This window comes from Megalops cyprinoides, chromosome 1 (genome assembly GCF_013368585.1).
Source record: "Megalops cyprinoides isolate fMegCyp1 chromosome 1, fMegCyp1.pri, whole genome shotgun sequence".
Taxonomy (NCBI): Eukaryota; Metazoa; Chordata; class Actinopteri; order Elopiformes; family Megalopidae; genus Megalops; species Megalops cyprinoides.
This window is the reverse complement of record NC_050583.1, coordinates 52,684,227-52,704,285: the sequence shown is the minus strand read 5'-3', so window position 1 is coordinate 52,704,285 and position 20,059 is coordinate 52,684,227. Positions and strand designations below refer to the sequence as shown.

The 20,059-nt window shown below is 44.5% G+C and overlaps 1 protein-coding gene across 2 annotated transcripts in view; it reads left to right on the top strand.

The window, feature by feature from the left end:
- Positions 1-20,059, top strand: part of dock1 (dedicator of cytokinesis 1) — a 250,829-nt gene that overhangs the window by 54,760 nt on the left and 176,010 nt on the right. For both annotated transcript variants that reach the window (XM_036532118.1, XM_036532109.1), the window contains exons 20-24: positions 3,611-3,700; positions 5,469-5,569; positions 7,337-7,465; positions 10,565-10,673; positions 15,444-15,514. In XM_036532118.1, coding sequence (XP_036388011.1) covers positions 3,611-3,700; positions 5,469-5,569; positions 7,337-7,465; positions 10,565-10,673; positions 15,444-15,514 — 500 coding nt within the window. The remainder of the gene's footprint in view (positions 1-3,610; positions 3,701-5,468; positions 5,570-7,336; positions 7,466-10,564; positions 10,674-15,443; positions 15,515-20,059) is intronic.

Genomic DNA, 20,059 nt, shown 5'->3' with positions numbered 1-20,059 from the left:
GGGGGTGAGTGCGGGGAAAAGATAGAGATTGATATAGATATCCACTGAAGCTCTGCTTTCAAAAATGGTTTTGGATCAGACCTGTCTCTCTCTCCCTGACTCTGAGTGGTGCACAGGAATTTGTGTTCCTGTTTGTATTTATTGACAGTGACGGCCCATTTGTCCCCCTCCCCAAGTTTCTCATGACACCCCACCCCCAACACCACCCTGACCCCCTCCCCTTTGGCACTGGTATTTTCCTGTGAAGACCTAAATGTATGTATATAAGTAGACATATCATTTTTATCCCCAGTTTTAATTCCATCAGTGAGTGGGGCTCACTCAAAATTCAGCCTGCTTGATTTCTTTTAATGCTGTTTTATTACTTTGTGAATCTCCAGTGGTTTATTTTGACTGCAGCGCTTTGGAGCTCTGATTTAGGGATGTCCTCTCACACTGTGTTATTCACTGCCAATTGGACCCCATTTAATTTGCTTGCCGTTTTAGCGGTTACATATGGTGAGTATTGATCGGCATAAATTCTTTATTCAGCTGTTACAAAACTACAGAATATTTGTCCCCCCTTCGGGCTGTGTAATTTGTATGGCTGCATGGCTGTTTCATTAAATGACTAAAGGACATTTCGCCTTTTCTTCATTATTCTAATGCAGCTCCCCCCGTAGCAATACTCTGATTGAACAGTGATTTATTCTTGCGTTCTGGAAAATAGTGTTTCGCTCCACAACGTGATGGATCTTGTCTTCCAGTGGTGAAGGGTTATTTAGGACACCCTCGCCAGAACTTTTTCGCAATATCCGCAGTATGGATTCGTCGGAATGGGTGTATCTGTTCCTACCTGCCCCTCTCAGGCAAGGGTTTGTTTGTGATTCCATCCTGGATTCCATGCAGTTACCAACCTTTCCAAGACAGACCTAAGGTACAAGGATATAAGGGCTCCCAAGGGGCTTGGTCAGCTAAAGCACTTGTTACGAGTGCAGTCTGAGCCCTATAGCCCAGGTTCGATCCCAGATAGTGTCCAGCAGCCAACAGTGGTGGAGCAAATTGAATATAAGAAAGATTAATGGTGGGAACAGGCCTTTGACACCATCTAGGATTTGCCCTTAGTCGAGAGTGCATCTAGCACTGTCAGGCTTGACCTTATACACTCTAAGGGTCTCTAAGTCTTCCACTGTGAGTTTTCATGCACTGTTATATGCATTGCTAACTGTATGGGAGGAAAGGGCCTCACACTGTCAATGTGAAATTTGTCTGCAACTCATTTCCACCTTTCTCTCTCTTTTTGATCTGTTGACGGAACTCTACACCCAAATCCCACTGGGCTTAGTCAGACTTCACAGAGGCTAGAAGTGCTGACTTCCGGAAGCTTGTGCAAGACTGACTTACATCATACTTCTGTTATTTTTTTTCGCACCTTTTTCCATTTTCTCCCCAATTTGGAATGGCCAATTCCTCGAATTCTGGAATGTCCAATTTGTTATCATTCGGTCCCATTGCACAACCCCCACTGTCAATCCGGGAGGGCATGGACAAGCACGTGCCCTCCTCCGAGACACATGATGTCAGCCGCTGCTTCTTTGCGCAGTGCGGTCCACAAGCCAAGCTAGCACAGAGATGAGTTGGAGGAAGACATTTCATATGCAGCTTTGACCACAGGTGCCTGATCGACCAGCAGGGGTCGCTGTTGCTAATGGGACCGAAGCCCCTGCCGACGTATTCACCCCTATCTGCGGTGGAACAAAGCCAATGTGTTCCATGGCTAGTGACACGGTTGGGTTCGAACCGGGGCCATAGCGTTCAGTCTACACTCGAGTGCTTTTACCGACTGAGCCACTCGGGAGCCGTACTTCTGTTGTTAATTATTATGTCCAGACCCTGAGCATGAGATTCGACCATTTCTGAGGACATAGTTTGAATAATGCAGCTGTGTCCACTAGTTGCCATAGAAGCACAAGGCCTCACTGCACTCTCTCTGAGTTTAATTATGTCTGTGTTCAGCTTAAAGCTCCTGTTCTGCTCAGCGACGTGTACCTCTCCCACTGGTGATGGGGTCCTTTATCGAAAGTGCAGTTCACCAGGCTGTTCTCTGGAATTAACTCAGTATGCTTTGAATTAACTCGCCTGTAGCAGGGCCGTGTGGTAAGCCGACATAGCCAGTCGCCCACAGCTGAAGCGATCGTGTGCCAGCCAGCTTGTACGAATGGCCGCTCTCCACCTCTAGGTGAGATGGTGCGAGGGCCACCTATCCCAGAGGGCTTTGCAGAAGCGAGCGGGGTGTCGCATGTCCTTGGCTGTCTACTTAGCGCCACAGCCCAGAACGAGAGACCTCCTGGCGTCTCCTTTCCAGTACCTGCTGTCACGCGTGCAGATTTTATTTTCCTGCGGATGTTTTCATCCTTCAGCGCTCTGAAGTTAAAGAGTGCAGGCGGCTATGTTCTGCTCAGAGTTCACGAGGGTAATCGCGAGCGGCAGCTAGCATGATAACCATTCAGGCTGCACTCGTGCTTAAAGCTCCATGCAGCCCAGTGGTCAGGTCAGTATGTGCAAAGACGAGTCCTCCTCTGTTGAATAGGTGCTAAGGACCGCCGCTCTGGTAAAATAGAAGCTTGTGGGGCATTTAGTCTGCTTAGACCTTTACCCTGTTGTGAAACATGAATGTAAAATGTTTTTTTTTTTATGTGAACTGAGCTGTTCTGACTCTGAGGGGAACATGTCCTCGGCTTTAAGCTTGAAATATTAATTGAACCAAAATTCTAATTAGGCTTTAAATCTGGAATGACCAAAAGCATATTGCTAGTCTGAATATAAAGTACACCAGACGCTTGAAAGCGACGCAGGATTACATCCTTCGTTTTTCCCCCTCTTTTCCATTCTTAGTTTTTCCATGTTATGTTGGCAAGTGGAGAGTGAACGGACAGTGTTAGTGAACTCCTTCATCATAGCCAATATGTGTTTTATGTGTAGTTACTCAAACAGCTTCATTAGTAAACCAAAGTATATACCCAGGTGTCTAAAATGAATATGTAAGTTATGAAAGAGTGCCAGATTACCGTGCGTACTATGTGGATAATGCAATTTAATTTAACTGTTCCACTGGAGGAATTATGGCTCTGAAAGACATTTCAATCCGACAACGGAGAACAATTTTTGAAAGGTCTGACATTCAGAAATAGTCCATCGCATCTGAGGCTGAGTGAAGCTCTGCTGATGCATCCTGACTTTTCAGAGCTACTTCTTCGGTTAGTTTCTGTCCTGTTTTTCATGGTCTCTCCAGCCCTCCTTGCAGAGTACCTGTGTTTGTACCTGCTTTTCTCCCTCTGTCAGTCTTTCTGATTGTTCTTTGAGATGACGCTTTACTTTGAATGACAAAAGTTTTCGAGACGGAGCCAGCCAGTGTACTGCAGGCAAAAAGAACAGGCGTAATTTTATTCGGATGTTGTCAAACGATGAAAGTGGAACATTTTGCAAATGTCATGGGCTATGCGAGTACTTTGCATTAAAAACGAAATATTTTGGTGTAGCAGAAGAAGGGTCTGTGTGAAGTGCTGGTAAGGTGTCCTTATTTCCTCCCACCCCTAGCTGGTTTTAAAGTGCTGACTCACTGTCTTTCTAGTTTCTGCAAGACACCCTGGATGCCCTCTTCAACATCATGATGGAGAACTCTGACAGCGACACCTTCGACACACTGGTGTTTGACGCCCTGGTAAGAGTGTGCTCTCTTTTAACAGCCTCTCTCCTTGCCATCTCCTTGGAGACGTGAAATAATTCTCTGAATAGCACACCTGGGGTTCAGAGACAGGCTTTCTGAGAAGGGCCTGGTGGTGTACGTTTACTTCATATCTTGTAGGTAGTGTCTGTGTGTGTGTAATATATACGTATGTCTTAGTTGCATTTGCATATTACTTTACATGAACTAGTGTTGCCCCAAGAGGCATGAACTACATGTGATTAATGAGTGGGTACCATATTTATCTGAAGCCTGTCACAGGCTCCTAGTGCAAAAGTTCAGTTTATTAGCTGGATCTGGGTGTGACTTCACATGTTGGTAGTGTTGGTGTTATGTCTACGCTTGCCTTAACTGCATTTATGTATTATATTATGCGGCATAATGTTGTGCCAAGAGGCATTACATTTATGTCATTAAAAATTTGGAAAGGGCTGCAGTATTTTTGCAAAGCCCATGCCTGGTGGCTAGTGCAAAAGTGCAATTTATTAGCTGGATCTGGTTGGCTAGGGGAAAGACAGGCATGGACATCTGCTAATATGTGTGGTATACTGCAAACAGTTGGAGAACATCCAAAGTGAAGTGGAATATTGCCACTGGATATTTTTATGATGTATAATGAGTATGTATGTGTGAAAGCTATGCAGCTGTGTACATTTGAGGTTATTTTGAGGAATTCTGATGATGTGCCAAAAGTGAGTGCATGCAGAGTATTTTTGTGTGTTTGTGATTTTGTGTGTGTATGCGTGTCTTTGTGTGTGTCATTCATGTTGTATTTTTCCATTTTGGGGAAGGTAAAAGTTTTTGTATCTAGAATCACATCATGTGAAATGATAACTGCAAGGTGTAGAATTTATGATAGAACAGATTTAGGTGTCCTTGAATGAAACTCAACCTCTTCCCTGCATCTCCATGTTAACTGCTTACCAATCCTGCAATGTCTTCTCTCTTCTCCTCTCTCTTCTCTTTTGACATGTATATACTGGTGCTTTTTATCTGTTCAATTACCTCTTCCTGTCTCTGATTGAGATCCCATTCTAACGAAGAACTTCTTTCCTGAGTCTGAGAAAAATGATACCCCCCCTCCCCATTTTTGACATCCTTTCAAAATCCACATATGACATTTGTGTCCTCATTTTGCCTCCTTGACAATGTTAGTTGACTGTTGCTCGTGAAACAGACTCACTGAATTTGATAACCAAACAGTTCATCTGAGTTCCCTCTGAGGACTGTCTTTGAAGTTGCATTTACAGCAAAATCGTAGCCCTGTAATTTTTATTTTCCCCATTCAATTTACCAGCGTGTCATTAAAAATGGGGAAATATGAGAAAATCGTACAAGCTGACTTAAAGCCTAGTTTAATCAGTGCAGCGTAATTGCTAAGATAATTTTACACGTACAGCTACCGTACTAGCTACTCTCCAAGTGCCTTCATTGCATCTGTGCGTGTAACGTACAGTAGAGACGAGCATAATTCCCCCTATTATCAGTTTAGCAGTGTTATTATCAGGGTGGCCAGCTTGCTGTTACTGCTCTCTCGGGCTCACATTAGTGCTGGTCCTGCAAATTCGCCATAAGTGAAGACCCTACATCAGCCTCCTCAGCGCCTCTGACTAAATTAAAATTACCTTGTCGTTTTCTTGTCTCGGTTTCTCTCCTGTGAAAATATTTGCCTTTTTTTGTAGGATACTCTGTTCTTGGCAGCTGCTGTTGGGATTCAGTAAACACGTCTCGCTTCCTTTGACAGGTGTTCATAATTGGACTCATTGCTGACAGGAAGTTTCAGCACTTCAATCCTGTCCTTGAGACCTACATTCGAAAGCATTTCAGTGCCACCCTCGCGTACACGTAAGTGTTGTTGTTAGAGATCCGCTCCAAGGTATAATGAGACAGTAGTCTCAGGTATGTGCCTTAGAATAATAATAATAGGTGTAAGACAGCACCTACCCATGCAGTCTACCTACGAGCAGGCTGTGTTAAGGCAAGCCAACAAGATTATAACCGACTCATCTCATGTGCTATACACTGAGTACCAGCTACTGCCATCAGGGAGGAGGTTTAAAATACCACGCTGTCGTTTGAATAGATTTAAAAACTCTTTTATCCCTACTTCAATAAAAAAATTTAAATAGATGTAATAAGGATGGAATCAGTATGTCCAATTTCCAGTTGTAGTGCCTCTCTGTACTTTTTTGGCATTACAGGTTTTATCTATTTATTTATTCATTTATCTGTTTATCTATTTAACAGCAGTGTATATTTTTCTCTGTCTTTTTTACTGTATGTTTTTGATTATTATGTTCTTAGATATGTTTCTTGTTCCCTGTAGCTGTCTTACCCTGTCTTTATGTATGTGGATTGCAGCATGGGTGGAAGCCCAAGCCAAATCTCCCACAGTGTGGGACAATAAAGTGAATCTTGATCTTGATCTTGAACATTGAAAAGTTTGTAGCATGTGCACACACAGGCACATACTCGCACATACATGCACATGCACATACACACGCACAGACACACACACACTGCAAAAGTTGAGTGAAGGTTGTAGGGTCAGAGTTTGGTTACCAAGGCAACGAGAGCATGCACCTGTCTGTATAACACCCTAAGGGACACCTCTGATGTCTTTGTTCACAACAAAAGCAAGACTTTTTTACTTTGTAAACTGCTAGAATTACTGTGAATTGTAAACCTCAAATTATTACATGACTTTAATAAGGAATGCATATATCATTTAATTTACATTCATCGGAGGCAGAAAAAAGGCTGGATAGACCCTTTGATGTTTCTGATTGTTTACATGCTTTGTTGCTATATTTGCTCCCTTAATAATCTTTTATTGTATCCTTTATTGGGGGTCTCAGGAGATCTTGGTTGGTGTTTTGGTCTTCTGATGCTGCACATTTTGTTAATTACTCTGAAAGCCTTATTGGAGAAAGCACTGCTCGTTCTTTTTCTAACTGTGCAATATGCAAATGGGCCCTTGGCTGGGAGGAATCGTTGGAAGCCTGGCTTTTAAATCAGATGGGAAATCAAATGGGTTGAACATGCAACCAGGTTATGTGTACGGCAAGGTGCTTAGTCATCCCCCGTCTACCCTCCCGCCCTGGCATCATAGCCCAGGCCTTTACTGAAGGTAACCTCAGCCAGCAGACAATCATGACCTGTCTACTCATTAAGTGCGGAATGGGGGACTGAAGTAACGACCAGTGAAATAGAGCTGGGAAGATGCACATTAGGAGTGAGCAATGAGCAAGGAGGCAGCACAGGCTGCTCTGTCACCGGGGAAACCACAGGCCCTGCTCTCCTCCCTGCTCTGGCTAATGACTTTCAGCTCCTGTGTGTAAGGGCAGAACTTTCTGTCTGGAGCGTACGCTTTCCACCATCTTGGTCTCATAAAAGTGTCTCTGGGGGCTTTTAGTAGGGAAGGGTTTTAGTGTGCTGGTAGGTTTGGACAGTGAAGGGAGTTGAGTCTCACCATGTTGTATGGAGTCTCAGGTAATCTGGGAACAGAATGTCGTTTGGGTATACTATGTTAAAATCCTGGAACTGTTGTAAATGCTGTTACGGTATGTAGTGTGTTAAAACGCTCTTTTATGCGACGTGTTCCCTCTCCAGGAAGCTGACCAAGGTGCTGAAGAACTATGTGGACAACGCGGAGAAGCTGACGGAGCAGCTGTTCAAGGCCATGAAGGCGCTGGAGTACATCTTCAAGTTCATCGTCCGGTCCCGGGTGCTCTTCAACCAGTGAGTCCTGCATGCGCGCGGTCTGAACCTGTGGATCCTCTCTAGAAAGCAGACGAGCGGAACTGGGTGTTTCCCCACTGTGTTCAGCACTGCCATGGCAGCACACATTGTAAAACAGGCATTTACCCTTAGAAATAGGGCACACAGCAGTGATGGAGAGAGAACTTTTAACGAGTGTTAACCAGCCTGGACCTTGAGAGGTGATGTCACCCTTTCCGTTTCTTCTCGTTTAACCTTGAGGGTGATTGTTAATTTAGTTATTGGCATGTTTCAGATCTCCTTGCTTCTTGATCAGTCAAGTGGAGTTATGCATCACACAGAACATTATTGCTATGTGGCATTGTATTGCCTTTTCTGTCAAATCTACCAGGGCAGTCACAGACTAATTCATTTTGGGGTATTTCTGTAATTGCTTATTGCCTAGGTGGATATTTCAGTCACATGTGGATATGCATCTTCATTATTGTAGCCAGGGAAACAGGTCCGTTAAAAGCTTAGATCATTCTGTTTAATGTTATGGTGTGCAATGTAATTTATGGCATGGTTTAGCAATATGTAGCTTTTAATTGATTTGTATACAAGTCAGCCTGAAGGGGTTATCTCTCCACACTGATTGATTTAGCTGCTGTTTTTAAGGATATCAAATAATTAGGTTTAATTGGCAGTGTAATTCTGTTTGACCAGCCTTCTGTCATTATAGGATCTTTCTCCTGCTGTGTGGAGAATCAGGTATTGATCACCTGGGGTATTAGTCAAACAGCTCAGACAGCAACGAGAGCAGATTATTTAAGTTAGACCATCCATGTTAGATGGGTGATTCAGACCGTGTCTAATTGACTGATGGGTATTTATAATGGGAAATAGATTTGTAATGCAGACAAATGGCAGCTGGTTGTGTGCTGATGTATGGGCCACTCTGCTGTAATGGAGCATGTTGAATTATGTTGGTTTGCATTCTGTGGGCAGTTTGTGTAGCAGTTTGGTGTTTGCCGGTTGGGCCACAGTATTCAGCCAAGGTGGTCAGGGATGCGGTTGAGGGGGAGCTGCTGAGTTTTCTGCGCTCCTCAGCTCTGTCGCCCGGGAGTGGCATCTCAAATTCCAAGGGTGGCATAGTGGTAAGGAGCAGGAAACTGCTGCTTGGGCTAGGTGCTTAACCCAGAATTGCCTCAGTAAATATGCAGCTGTATAAATGGATAACATGTAAAAACTGTAACCTATAAAAGTCGCTGTAAATGAGAGTGTCTGCTGTATGACAATAATGTCTCCGTAAGCCTTGGCAGCTCACCCTCACCATGTAAGACCCACTCCCTGTCAGCAGATAACGGAGCCGCAATACCCACCGCTATGTGTGAAAATGGTTGCGAAAATGTTGTGATTGCGGAAAGGGCCTCGGAACACTGTCACTTCACTTCCGTAGGTGAAAAATGGTGTGATGCGCTCGATCAATACCTCTCCTCTCTCCACGTGTGGGAAGAGGATGCCTCGAACAGGTCAATTAGCTCATATTACTCAACCAATGCTTCATGATTTTTTTTTTTTTGTTAATTTTCTTTTGTTGTTGCTGCCTTTTTTTTTAACGTAGTTTGTTTTAAGTGTTGCAGGGGAGCTGCTCGGGGGCTTTCATGCTCTGTGTAATTGTGGAAAGCATTCCCAGGGTGTGTTCCGATCATTACATTGTGAGTGCTGACTGTGCAGGTCTGGGTCCGTGCGGAGGGAGAGGGGGGGAAAGACAAAGTGAAATTGAAGTACCGGACAGCGCATCATTATTGAAGCCGGCACAGAGTGGAAGGGAGAGAATAGAATCCTGACTGTACTGCCGAGACCAGAAGCTGCAGACTCTTCCCCTGCAACAAAAAGACTTTTTATTTTTCTTTTTGGTCGGCTTGCTGATAACGCCGTTAGCCTTAATTATGTTTGCCCTGACAGCTGAAACAGCTAATTGTTTTGAGAAAGTGAAATGTGCTCATTCCCAGATAGACTCTGGAAATTGGTGTGGTTATGCTAATGGTATATGGCCTATTCATCGTATTAGCATATCCTGTCACGGTTATTAATTTCTCTGAAATAAAAACACTGATGCAATGGGAGGGTCCATTGCATCTGCATGGTCCATGTCTGTATTGCAGCCAATCTTTTTTGCGATTATTGAATCCTACTGCAATCCACAGGCGTCCAGGCCATCGTTTGCACCAGCACCTCCTGTACTGCGGCTCTCTCTCTCTCCCACACACACACACACACACACACACACACACACACACACACGAGAGGTAATATCAGAGCTGTTCCTCCAGGTCAGGTGTCACTGCTCATCTCCTGTCTTGTGAAGCGCAGTCCTGGCAGTAATTCAGGGAGAGGCGGCGAGGTCTGTCACCTGTATCTGATGGAGCGCTGGTTTAGACCCAAGGTGCCTCTGAACTGGTGACTGATGGTGGGGAGACCTGTGGAGCTCCGGGTGCTGCTGCTTGTTGGGGGGCAGTGAGGATCCACACTGCATATTTTATTTTATATACAGTACCAGGCAAAAGTTTGGACACACTTTTGTTTGTTTTTACTATTTTCCACAATTTGGAATAATAGTGAAGATGTCAAAACTATGAAATAACTCAAATGGAATCATGCAGTGACCAAAAGAGTGTTATAAACAAATCAAAACTATGTTATGTTTTAGGTTCTTCAAAATGGACAAAAATTTACTAAAATAAGAAGTTCATGCTTAGGCCTCAACTTCATGTTTTGACATTTGTTTCTTACACAAATATAAGCATTTAAGCATGAGTCTTTAGATCAAAATGTCTTTAAATTCATGTTTCTGGTACTGTATGCTTGATAAACGTTTTTATAGTTTTGGAGATTTCCAAAGTTAGGGGTCTTGCACGTCGATTAAAATGGAAAAAAAAAAAAATGCAGCCAAGCAGGATCAAGTGTGTTTTGATTCACAGACTGACGCATTGAATATGTGCTAGCTGGTTTATGAGGGCTTATTTTGTCAGGTGGGAGGGGAGGAAAAGGAATAGAGTCGGTCTCAGATGTGCTGCTTCAGGTTGTCTTTTGCTCTTTGTAAACGGTGCACTCGATCAGCTCATCTGGCTTTTGCAGGCTGTACGAGAACAAAGGCGAGACAGACTTCATGGAGTCCTTGAGGAATCTCTTCACCTCCTTCAATGACATGATGAACAGCAACTCGGAGAGCACCAGCATGGTGAAGGTAAACCGTTGTCCTAAACTTACCCCTGTCCAAAAGACAGCCGCCTTTTTATTATGTTGTTATTAAGGGGAGCAGTGTGCTGTAGTGGTAAGTAGCAGGGCCTGTAACCCAAAGGCTGCCAGCTCGTTTCCTTTGTGGGGCATTGCTGTTGTACGCTTGGGCAAGGTACTTAACCTGTATCGCCTCAGTAAACATCCGGCTGTACAAATGCGTAATGTAAAATTATAACCTATGTATGTCGGTCAGGATAAGAGCATTTCCAAAGGAATTATAACGTAAATGCAATGAATATTTATGTGTAACTTTCATGACGCATAGTGAATGTCATTTGTCATTTGCATTTGTTTTCGTTTTATTGTGTGTGCTGTACCCCTGTAAATTTTGCTGTTATCTGTGCCTTTCACTTTTTTTTTTCTCTCCTCTCTCTCTTCCATTTGGCTGCCAGTCCACTTCTAAATTTGTGTCCATGTCTCTCCCCCCCCCTCCTCCTTCTCCTCACCCCATGTCCTCTATGGCCGGGGCTCCGCTCGGCTCCTGTTCTTTAGCTCCTCCTCAAGGTATTTCCAAGCTTTCCCCCTTCCTCTTCTGTTTTCCTCAGTCGACCCCCGTCCGAGCATCCGTGAGCTCTGCTGTGCTTCGCTCCCCGTGTTCCCCTATTGTCCCCAGGGTCTCACTCCTGTTCTGTGTCCTCTTCACACCTCACACTCCCTCCCTCGCTTAAAAAAGGGGTTAAATCTGCGGGAAGGGCTTTGAGTAAATTAGGAGGCAGTTGCTGTGTAATTGGGTTTGTTATTAGGCGGGCTGTCAGTAAATTAAAAATTGATCTTGGGGAACCGGCCGGAAAGCCGAAGCCTCCCTCTAAGCCGGCTTGGCGTGCGGAGCGGTGTGCTCGGCGGCTGTGCCGTGGCGGAAGGCTCGGTTCACGCCACCTTTGCGTGGTGTCACTGAGGACATCCTGACTCCTCCACCCCCCCGTGACCCCAAACCACCTCCATTCCCACCAGGGAGCCTTCTGGGGTCATAGCTACAAGACCCCGGTCTTGTAATTGCAATAACACGACAACACACAGTGTGTGATATTGCAGGACTGGAAATAGCGCTCTCAATGCATAGCTTTTTAAGCCATTCCAGGTTTTGCCACATGCAGTTTAGCTGGCCACCAGCAGGTATGCATTGGAAGTGCTATTTTCCACCCCGAGCTGATCACAAGGTGAGAACCTGGCAGGCAGCCGTTAAAACGGTTGCTTTGTCATGTGAATTAGGCAGGATAATGTCTCTGAATCTTGGCCTGGTTCGTTGAACCTGATAGATGATGCATTAACATTAGTAAAGATTTATCATAAGTAAATCTAAGTAAAGCTAAGTAAAATGTATTGCCTCTTTAACGCACATTAGTCACCTTTAAGCTCAAACTCATTTTCAGATACCGTCACAAGACATTGGCTGTCAGTCCTTATGAGGCACTTATTGTTCTGTGCACTTAGACTCTGTCTTTGTGAATTACTCAAATCCTGGCACGTCTGTCTCCAACATGAGTGGTTGTGGTTTTACTGAACTTGAAGCTTTGTAGCCTCTTGTTTCTGAACCATGTGAGTGACTACATTTTTGCTGTGGCGGACTTGCAGGTATGATCCAATGTGTTCACTGTAGACTCCAGTAAGGTGTACCAGCACTAATAGTTTAATAGATCTAGCTGAGCTAAGTTGTATTAATTTGTCCTGGAAGTGAAGAACTTCCGTAATGATTGCATGTCTACGGTGATCAATGCTGGTCAGTGACAGCAGTTGAAAAGGCTGGTCTGAAGATGTGACAGTGACTGTGTGATGAAATTGGCTTGGTTCTCAGTTAATGTTACAGCATGCAAGTGAAGGATGGCTTCCCGTGCATACATGTAGAGGGACGGAACAGCAGGGCAGCGTAGGGGGAAATGCCACACGCTGCCACCCTACGCCTCAGGGGGAATAACAGCCAACTGAAAATCATTACATAACTTTTATTACATTAAAATAAACCCACCATTACACTGTACAGGCTCCATGTAACAACAGGTTTGCTGTTTAATGGCTACTGCTAAACCAGATTTTTAACTGAGCAAGTGCTTCACCTTCCTGTGCTAATGTGTACTGATACCACTTCCCTGTGGCCTAGAACACTTGGCAGCACTCAGCATTTCATTCCAGACGGGAGAAATATTATTATTAATTGCGCTGCGGAGACGTGTCCTGTGCCCCTTAATCACATTAGAAGCGCATCTTAGCCGCAAACGTAGCTCTCCGTTTTAAGAGCGGAGCTGAGTAGCTGTCCCAGAGTGCTGTGAATGTGGGAGACTCATGATCGCATGGTGAAAAAGTGCCTAAAAGTGCCTTATTAATCAAGTGGAAGAGCATTCCGAATGAGAACGAGAGATGAGACATTCCGGCGGGACGGTTTCTTTTTCAGAAACTTTTCATGCTTATCAAAGACCGGTTGCCTCTCCTAAACACTCATGAATCACCCTCCCTCAAGAATGGTTAAAGAAACAAACACTGGTTCCGTGAGTGGGACACCAAGCTAAACATTGATTGGACTGTGGGAATGGTACATTCACTAGAGTAAAACTCAGACCTGTAGAAATGTTGTTTGTTAAATGTTATGTGGTTAAATGGCATAAGGAGCAGTTGGCATATTGGAGTAACCTGTGTGTATTTCAGTGTAACATTCACTCTAATTAATTTGAGATTGGAGGGGAAAAATAAAATGCTGTTGCCAGTGTTTTACCTGTATGGCTACGATTGTAGATAAGTGATGAAGTCTACCTCGTTGGCAGCGCTTTACCGAAATGTAATTTGAGACTTTCAGCTTGCATAACAACAATATTAAATGAAAACACGGGCTAATCAGATTTGCGCCCTGGTTGAGTGTGATAATCTGGGTTGATGATGACCTGATGCTTAGGGGCCTCAGACTATTACTCATAATTACGGACTTGCAATGTGCCGTGAATTGGAAACCAGACTGAGCCTCAGCTCAGGTGGAATACAGCTCTCATGCAGGAGATTGTAAGGCCTTCTCCACTCTTGTCCAACTGATTCTGATCCTGCTTATTGAGCCCATTTTCCACAGCTTGTAGTACCACTCAAAAGTTTGAACACACTTTTTTTTCTTTATTTTAAAAAATTTTCCACATTTGAGAATAATAGTAAAGATGTCAACACTATGAAATAACAAATGGAATCCTTCAGTGACCAAAAGAGTGTTCTCAAAACAAAAACAAACAAAATCAGAACAATTTTATATTTTAGATTCTTCAAAATAGCCAATATTTTTTTTTACTATCAAAATTTTTTTTTGAAAGAAATTCATGCATAAGCATCAACTTCACAATTTATATTTGTCTAAGATTTATAATAATTTCAAGCATTTAAGCATAAGTCTTTAGATCAAAATGTCTTTGAATGCCAGTTTCCCATTATCTTTATCAGATATGTCCAAACTTTTAACTGGTATTGTACACATATCTGCTTTTGTGCAGCAAGAGTAATTTATTAAATTATTATTTCCAAGGAGTCCTAATTGCAGCAGGCGTGAATAATTGGGGAGAGATGTGTGTCTAATAGATCTTATGCTGTTATCAAAGATCGGCTTTAAACATCTGTCTGAAGTGATCATCGGGCATCAGGATGTTGGCATGGGCTCTGATCAGAGCAGATGCCAAGTGAAAAACCCGCTGTATTAGATCAGTTGATGTTTGGGGGGGGCTCTGACTGTACAGTGAACGCCCCTCGTTACTGAAGAGCGCCTTCTAATCAGCCTGTTCTTGGTCAGTTAATGAGTTTGTTATTGCACAGTCGGTCCTCGGCACAGTATCTCGATGGAGAGCAGTTGAGGCTTTGTATTGGCGTTCTGCGCACTAAGGCTCTTCAGACTGAAGTGCTGCATGCCCCCCCCCCCCCCCCCCCCAGTTGTAAAATGTGACAACTGCGCATTGCCACTTTGCGCATTGATTTCGCCTGGCCTTGCTCCCCCAGCGGCACGCGATCACAGCACTTTTTTTGTTGGGAAGTAACGCGAGTCACTCGGGAGCCCTGCATGGTCGCAGACACAAAAGGCTTTTGATGCCGAAGCTCCGGGAGGGAGCGAGCGCTGACCTGTTGTACGCAGTGTTGACACCGGCGGCGCTGAAGAGGGTTTTTTCAGGTAACCTGGCCATTTTCACAGCACGCTGTGTCACAGGCTGTTCACTGCCAGCCGCTCGTGAAGCGAGAGCTGCGCTGGACTCATTTTTTCGGAAGAATATAATTTGCGCTCGTAAACGCTTTTATGCTTGTAAACCACCAGACCTGCTTATTGTAATCCAACCCCTGGCAATTTTTTTTTTTTTAACAGAATGCTTGTTGAATCCAAGTTTTTCTCACAAAAGAAGAGGTATGCTCTGGTGGGCATGTCTGCATGGAATGTATCATTATCTTTTGCACTGGATACAGTTTTACACTTCCAAAAAGATTAAATAGATGTAATTGAAATATATATTGAGGTATGGAGACCGTTCCAGCTAAACATCCAAAATGTAACAAACTTTGACTAAACTTGAGTAGACTTAGAGTCACATCTAGTGATACATTCTGTGTGGATGTGGCCACGACCTACAGTAATTTATGGCATTAAATATTTAAGTCATCTCATATTTCAGTTTTTGATGTTTTTCATATTGGCACAACCTTTTAAATGATTTAATATTTGCCCAAAATGGATGAAAAGGTTTTAACCCTGTTTTTTTCCTTCTTGATCTAGGGTGCTGCCCTGAAGTATGTCCCCACCATTGTCAATGACGTCAAACTGGTTTTTGACCCAAAGGAGCTCAGGTAATTTTTGTGTATTATTATAAAATAATATACAGTAATATAAAATAATTTATTATTATATTACTGTTGTTATTTTTATTGTTGTCATTGTTGTTCATGTCGTGATTATTAGCAATTGTTGTAGTTGTAGTAATATTAGTAGTATGACAATGATGGTACTTTTTAATAATAATTATCATCCATCTTCAAAATAGTAAAAAACTGTTAGCTCTGTCATAGGTTGAATGTGTTAAAACATGTTATAAATGTGGCTGATCATGACCTCTTGAGTCGGTCATCAGTCCTCGCTGTGCACAATCGGAATGGACGTGTCTCCTGAGCGTCGGGGCAGGAAGCGACACCTCGCAGAGGCACCGGGAGGCTGTGTTCTGAGCACCTGTGCCGCTCGCCCGCAGTGATTCCGGCAGCCTGTCTCCCCCACCAGGCTCCTTTCAAACTCCGCCAACGTACCTGACAAGGTGGAAAGGACTCGGAAAGGCCGAGTTTTAAAGGCCATTAAAAAACCTCCACTCAATACCGTCACAATAAAAGGGATGCTTTATGGTCAGACAGCACATGTGACACATCGCATCTGAATTTGAATACTCTCAAAAAAAAAAAAAAAAATATTGAAAATTATAGGATCACACCCTTTTATGAGCAGGTAGTAAATAACTCACCCCTAAAAAAAATGAAGTGTAATATCTAAATTTCTCTTCTTATTAAAGTGATTAACGTGTGCCTTTATTGCTTTTAGGTGGTGGTTTTGATATTGTTCTCCACTCGAGTACCTGGCACAGTTAATTATCTCAGCTTCTCCCTGGGGGGGGGGCTTTAAAATTTCCACCACTTCAGATGCACCAGATGTACAGTGGATATTGGCTGAACGTTATCAGGTTGCCTTGGAAACATGCAGTAGCCTGCCTCACAACTGTGGCCGGTGCATTGGTTAATGCGATCGCCATGAATACGATTATCATGCAATTACGTTTAATTCCTAATTAGGCTAAATTACATTCGGAAATCAAGGCTCTGGCCGTGCTAAAGGTCGCCGTTTCCGTTGATTAGATAAATCAAATTATTATAATTACTGGTCAAACCACCATACTGCAGTTTGGAAACAAAAAACTCGCTCTTCCAGCTGTAGGCATTTTGAAATATCCTTTGTGAAGCTCCCTGTGAGTTCACAATGATTGCTTTCCATTTTCTTTGTTAACAAGTTGGATTTTGTCCCTGGAGCCCAATTTTAATTGGGTAGAAGTGCAAAGATTCCAGTCTACATTTTGGTTGTGCAATGCCCTTGCATTGAGCTGAAGGGCATGACCTGTGATTTAACTGACAAACAAACAAAACAGAAGAAAAAAATAGCTTCTGCTATACATGGCAGAGGTTTCAGGGTGTGCAGCAACACACGGAACTTCTGTTGTAATGGCAGTATTTCATTTACATGTGTATGTACTTTATGTCTTGCTGTTAGCTGTACGAGGCTGGCTCAAAGACGTAACATTGGGCTATCGGAATTACTGGATGTCCCATAGGCATTGATAGACTAATACATTAACATCTGCATGATAAAAAAAAAACAAATACTTGTGGCATAGTGGTAATGAGTTGGGCTCATAATTCGAGACATTGCTGGCTCGATTCTCCACTGGCCCACTGCTGCTGTACCCTTGGGCAAGGTACTTAACCCACAATTGCCTCAGTAAATATCCAGCTAAACAAATGAATTACATGTAAAAACTGTAACCTATGTTAGTCACTCCGGATAAAAGCGTCTGCTAAATGACAATAATGTAATGTAATGAATGACCAGGACCTCACCCTCAAGCGTTCTTCCTTTTGCTGTGGAACAGCAACTCCTATTTCCATTGTAGGTTTAACACCGTTATTTTGCAAAGGGTGGCAACTTGAAAAGATAAAGTGTTTTATCTCATTTGGTAATAATAATGAAAAAACTAGGCTGAGCTGGCACCTGCTTCTGAAGATGTATGCTTTATTGCTTGCTTTGCCCTCTTAGATCTTAGACATATCTTTGTGTTTGAGCCCTTAGAGGTGACATATTCACAGGTGATGAGAGCTTGTACATATTTCCACAAGCCTTGCAGTTTCATCAGAAGCACCATGTGATGTACACCTAGTCGCGTGGCTGTGTTTGTCCAAACAGAACATATGTGCGGCTAATTATAACCCTGTTTAATTAACGGCTTCTTGTAGCTGCTGCTTCGCAGTGTGCTGCTCGGATTTGTTTTGTAGCTTTAAGACAAATTTCCGAATGCTCCCAACTCCCTATGCGAGAGAAAGGACGTGACATTCTCTTAAAAGCCTTTTGGCACATTGTTGACGTCAGTGTCCCAAATGCACCGCTGCAGTATTCTGCAAAGGACATACATTTAAATGGAACTGTGGGGGATTCGTCTATTGTGGAGCAAAGAACACTGCCTCACAATAGTGTATATGGGCCAGGTTACAGTTTAGGTGAGATGCAGACACTGTCAGGTAACTAAAAGAGGTAGAGATGCATTTTCTGTTCTCAAATTAGGATGGGAGCAGTCGGAGTGAACAGGGATCTTCATTGCTTAGCAGGTAGTAATGGTGGGGGATGAGGCTGGGGCCAGCAGCATGCCGGTGATGTGAACCTCTCCTGACCTGCATTTGAGAGAGCTCGGGAGCCCCTCCAGAGTAGCAGGAAACCCCTCCATCCTGTCAACCAATTACAAGGGAGTGACAATCTCATAGATCCCTCTTTTTTTTACCTAAGAAATGATGAATTATGAAATTCCCCTCTCCATATGCATTTCTTCACTGCAGTTGAAAATCTTCAGGAGCAGAGGTGGACAGCATTTGTTTAGCTCTATTTTTTCCTCTGATGTTTGTCCTCTGACAGAGCATGTGACCCTTTACAGCTGTGGTGAGTGGCTGGAACACGATTTGGCTTTCGTGAGACACAGTGGGTGACATTTAGTGACTGACATGAGCAAAGTTGCACCGCTCACCCCCAAAGGATCGCTTTTGGCTGCGTTCTGTGCTGAAGAGGCACGCGATGGCTTTTTAGAGTGGGCTGGGCCAAATGGCGCTCTGCCTCACTCCCTCCACCCCGTTTGGAGGTCAGCGGCGTGCCGCACATGACCGAGCGTGAATCCCGCCGCCTCTGTTCACAGCAAGGAGCCCGCGGCTGCTAATCTGTTTCCCAGAAGGCCTAAGCGCGTGGTCACACGTCCACCGAGACGAGCAATGCGGCGCACAAGTTGTTCGGCAACATGTGCTTGACCCGCTGAGCTGATACGCTGTGCACTCGGTCTGGACTGATAATGCTGGCGGTGGCCACACCGCGGCTAGCGCTCCTAATGGTGCTAAGGAGGCAAGAACTGCCAGTTTGAGCTGGGAAAGCAAACGCATCCGCCTTATCCAAGAAGGCTCACGCCGAGCTGTTTGTCTTCCGGCCGCTACAGGGCCTCAGAAAAAACCATTACCAGGCTCCTTTAATCACATGGGAGATTGCACCGTCCGTGCTCCTTTCCTGATCGGGCTAAGTAGTTCAAACACGCCGCAGATGGAACTCGAGACGCAGCTTTCGGTTCAACAGATCGGGGACAGGATGTTCGGGGGGAAGCGTAGGTTCCTTGACACGTTGGTTTTCATCCTTTTTTGCTGCCACCTCTGAGAATGCCCAAAGTGTGCCTGGAAAAATCCAATTTTAGGTCTGAGTTCTTTAGGCAATTTGAAGATGTTTCTAGCACTCCCCCTCTCCTGCTGCTCCCTCTGTTTGAAGTTGCGGTTTCTGCGGTGCTCGGTGCAGCCTGAGCACTCTCGAGACTCGTCGCGAGCTCTAGGTATGCTTTGAACATGCATTTTTGCATGTTTTTTTTGCCTTTGCTTAGAAGAACCGCGGTGGAGTGGATCACTGTCTAATGGGCTTCCTCCCTTCGTCTGTGGAGTGCTTTCCTCTTCACATTAACATGGGGTGCTCATATTGCATTGCCAATCGGGGGGGGGGGGGGGGGATTTGAGTTACTTCTCAGCAAGTGCCCCAGAGGCAGGGTTAATACTGCCACCCACAGAAATGCCATCGTCTCCTATGGATGCATTACGATGCTGTAGCTATATAGGATATCCTGCCTGTTTCTGTGATGAGAGTTCTCTGCCTTGCTTTGCTTCATCAGATATTTGTTCCATTAGGGCAGCGAGGGTCCTGCCCCTGCCCAGGCAGCAGTGATACGCCCACGGGTGTGTGCCTGCAGGACAGTTTTGTGGATGGAGAGGTCATTCTCGGCCCCCGTAGCTCCCGTTGGGGGGGGGGGGGGTCGGGGGTACACCGACATCTCTTGACATCTCCTCTCACCCCACTGTCACGTGCATGCAAAGCCTTTTATCTCGGCCGGGGGCGCCCCCCTGCGCATCTGAGGTTGCGGCCTGAATGGCGAGGATGTTCGGCGGCACCCTGTTGGGCCTTGACGCTGTCGGTCATGCCAGCTCCCCCCCAGGCTGCTGTGCTCTGATATATATCCCCAGAGAACCCCCAACCCCCCCCCACCCCCACACACCCCCAGCATCACAGTACTGAAT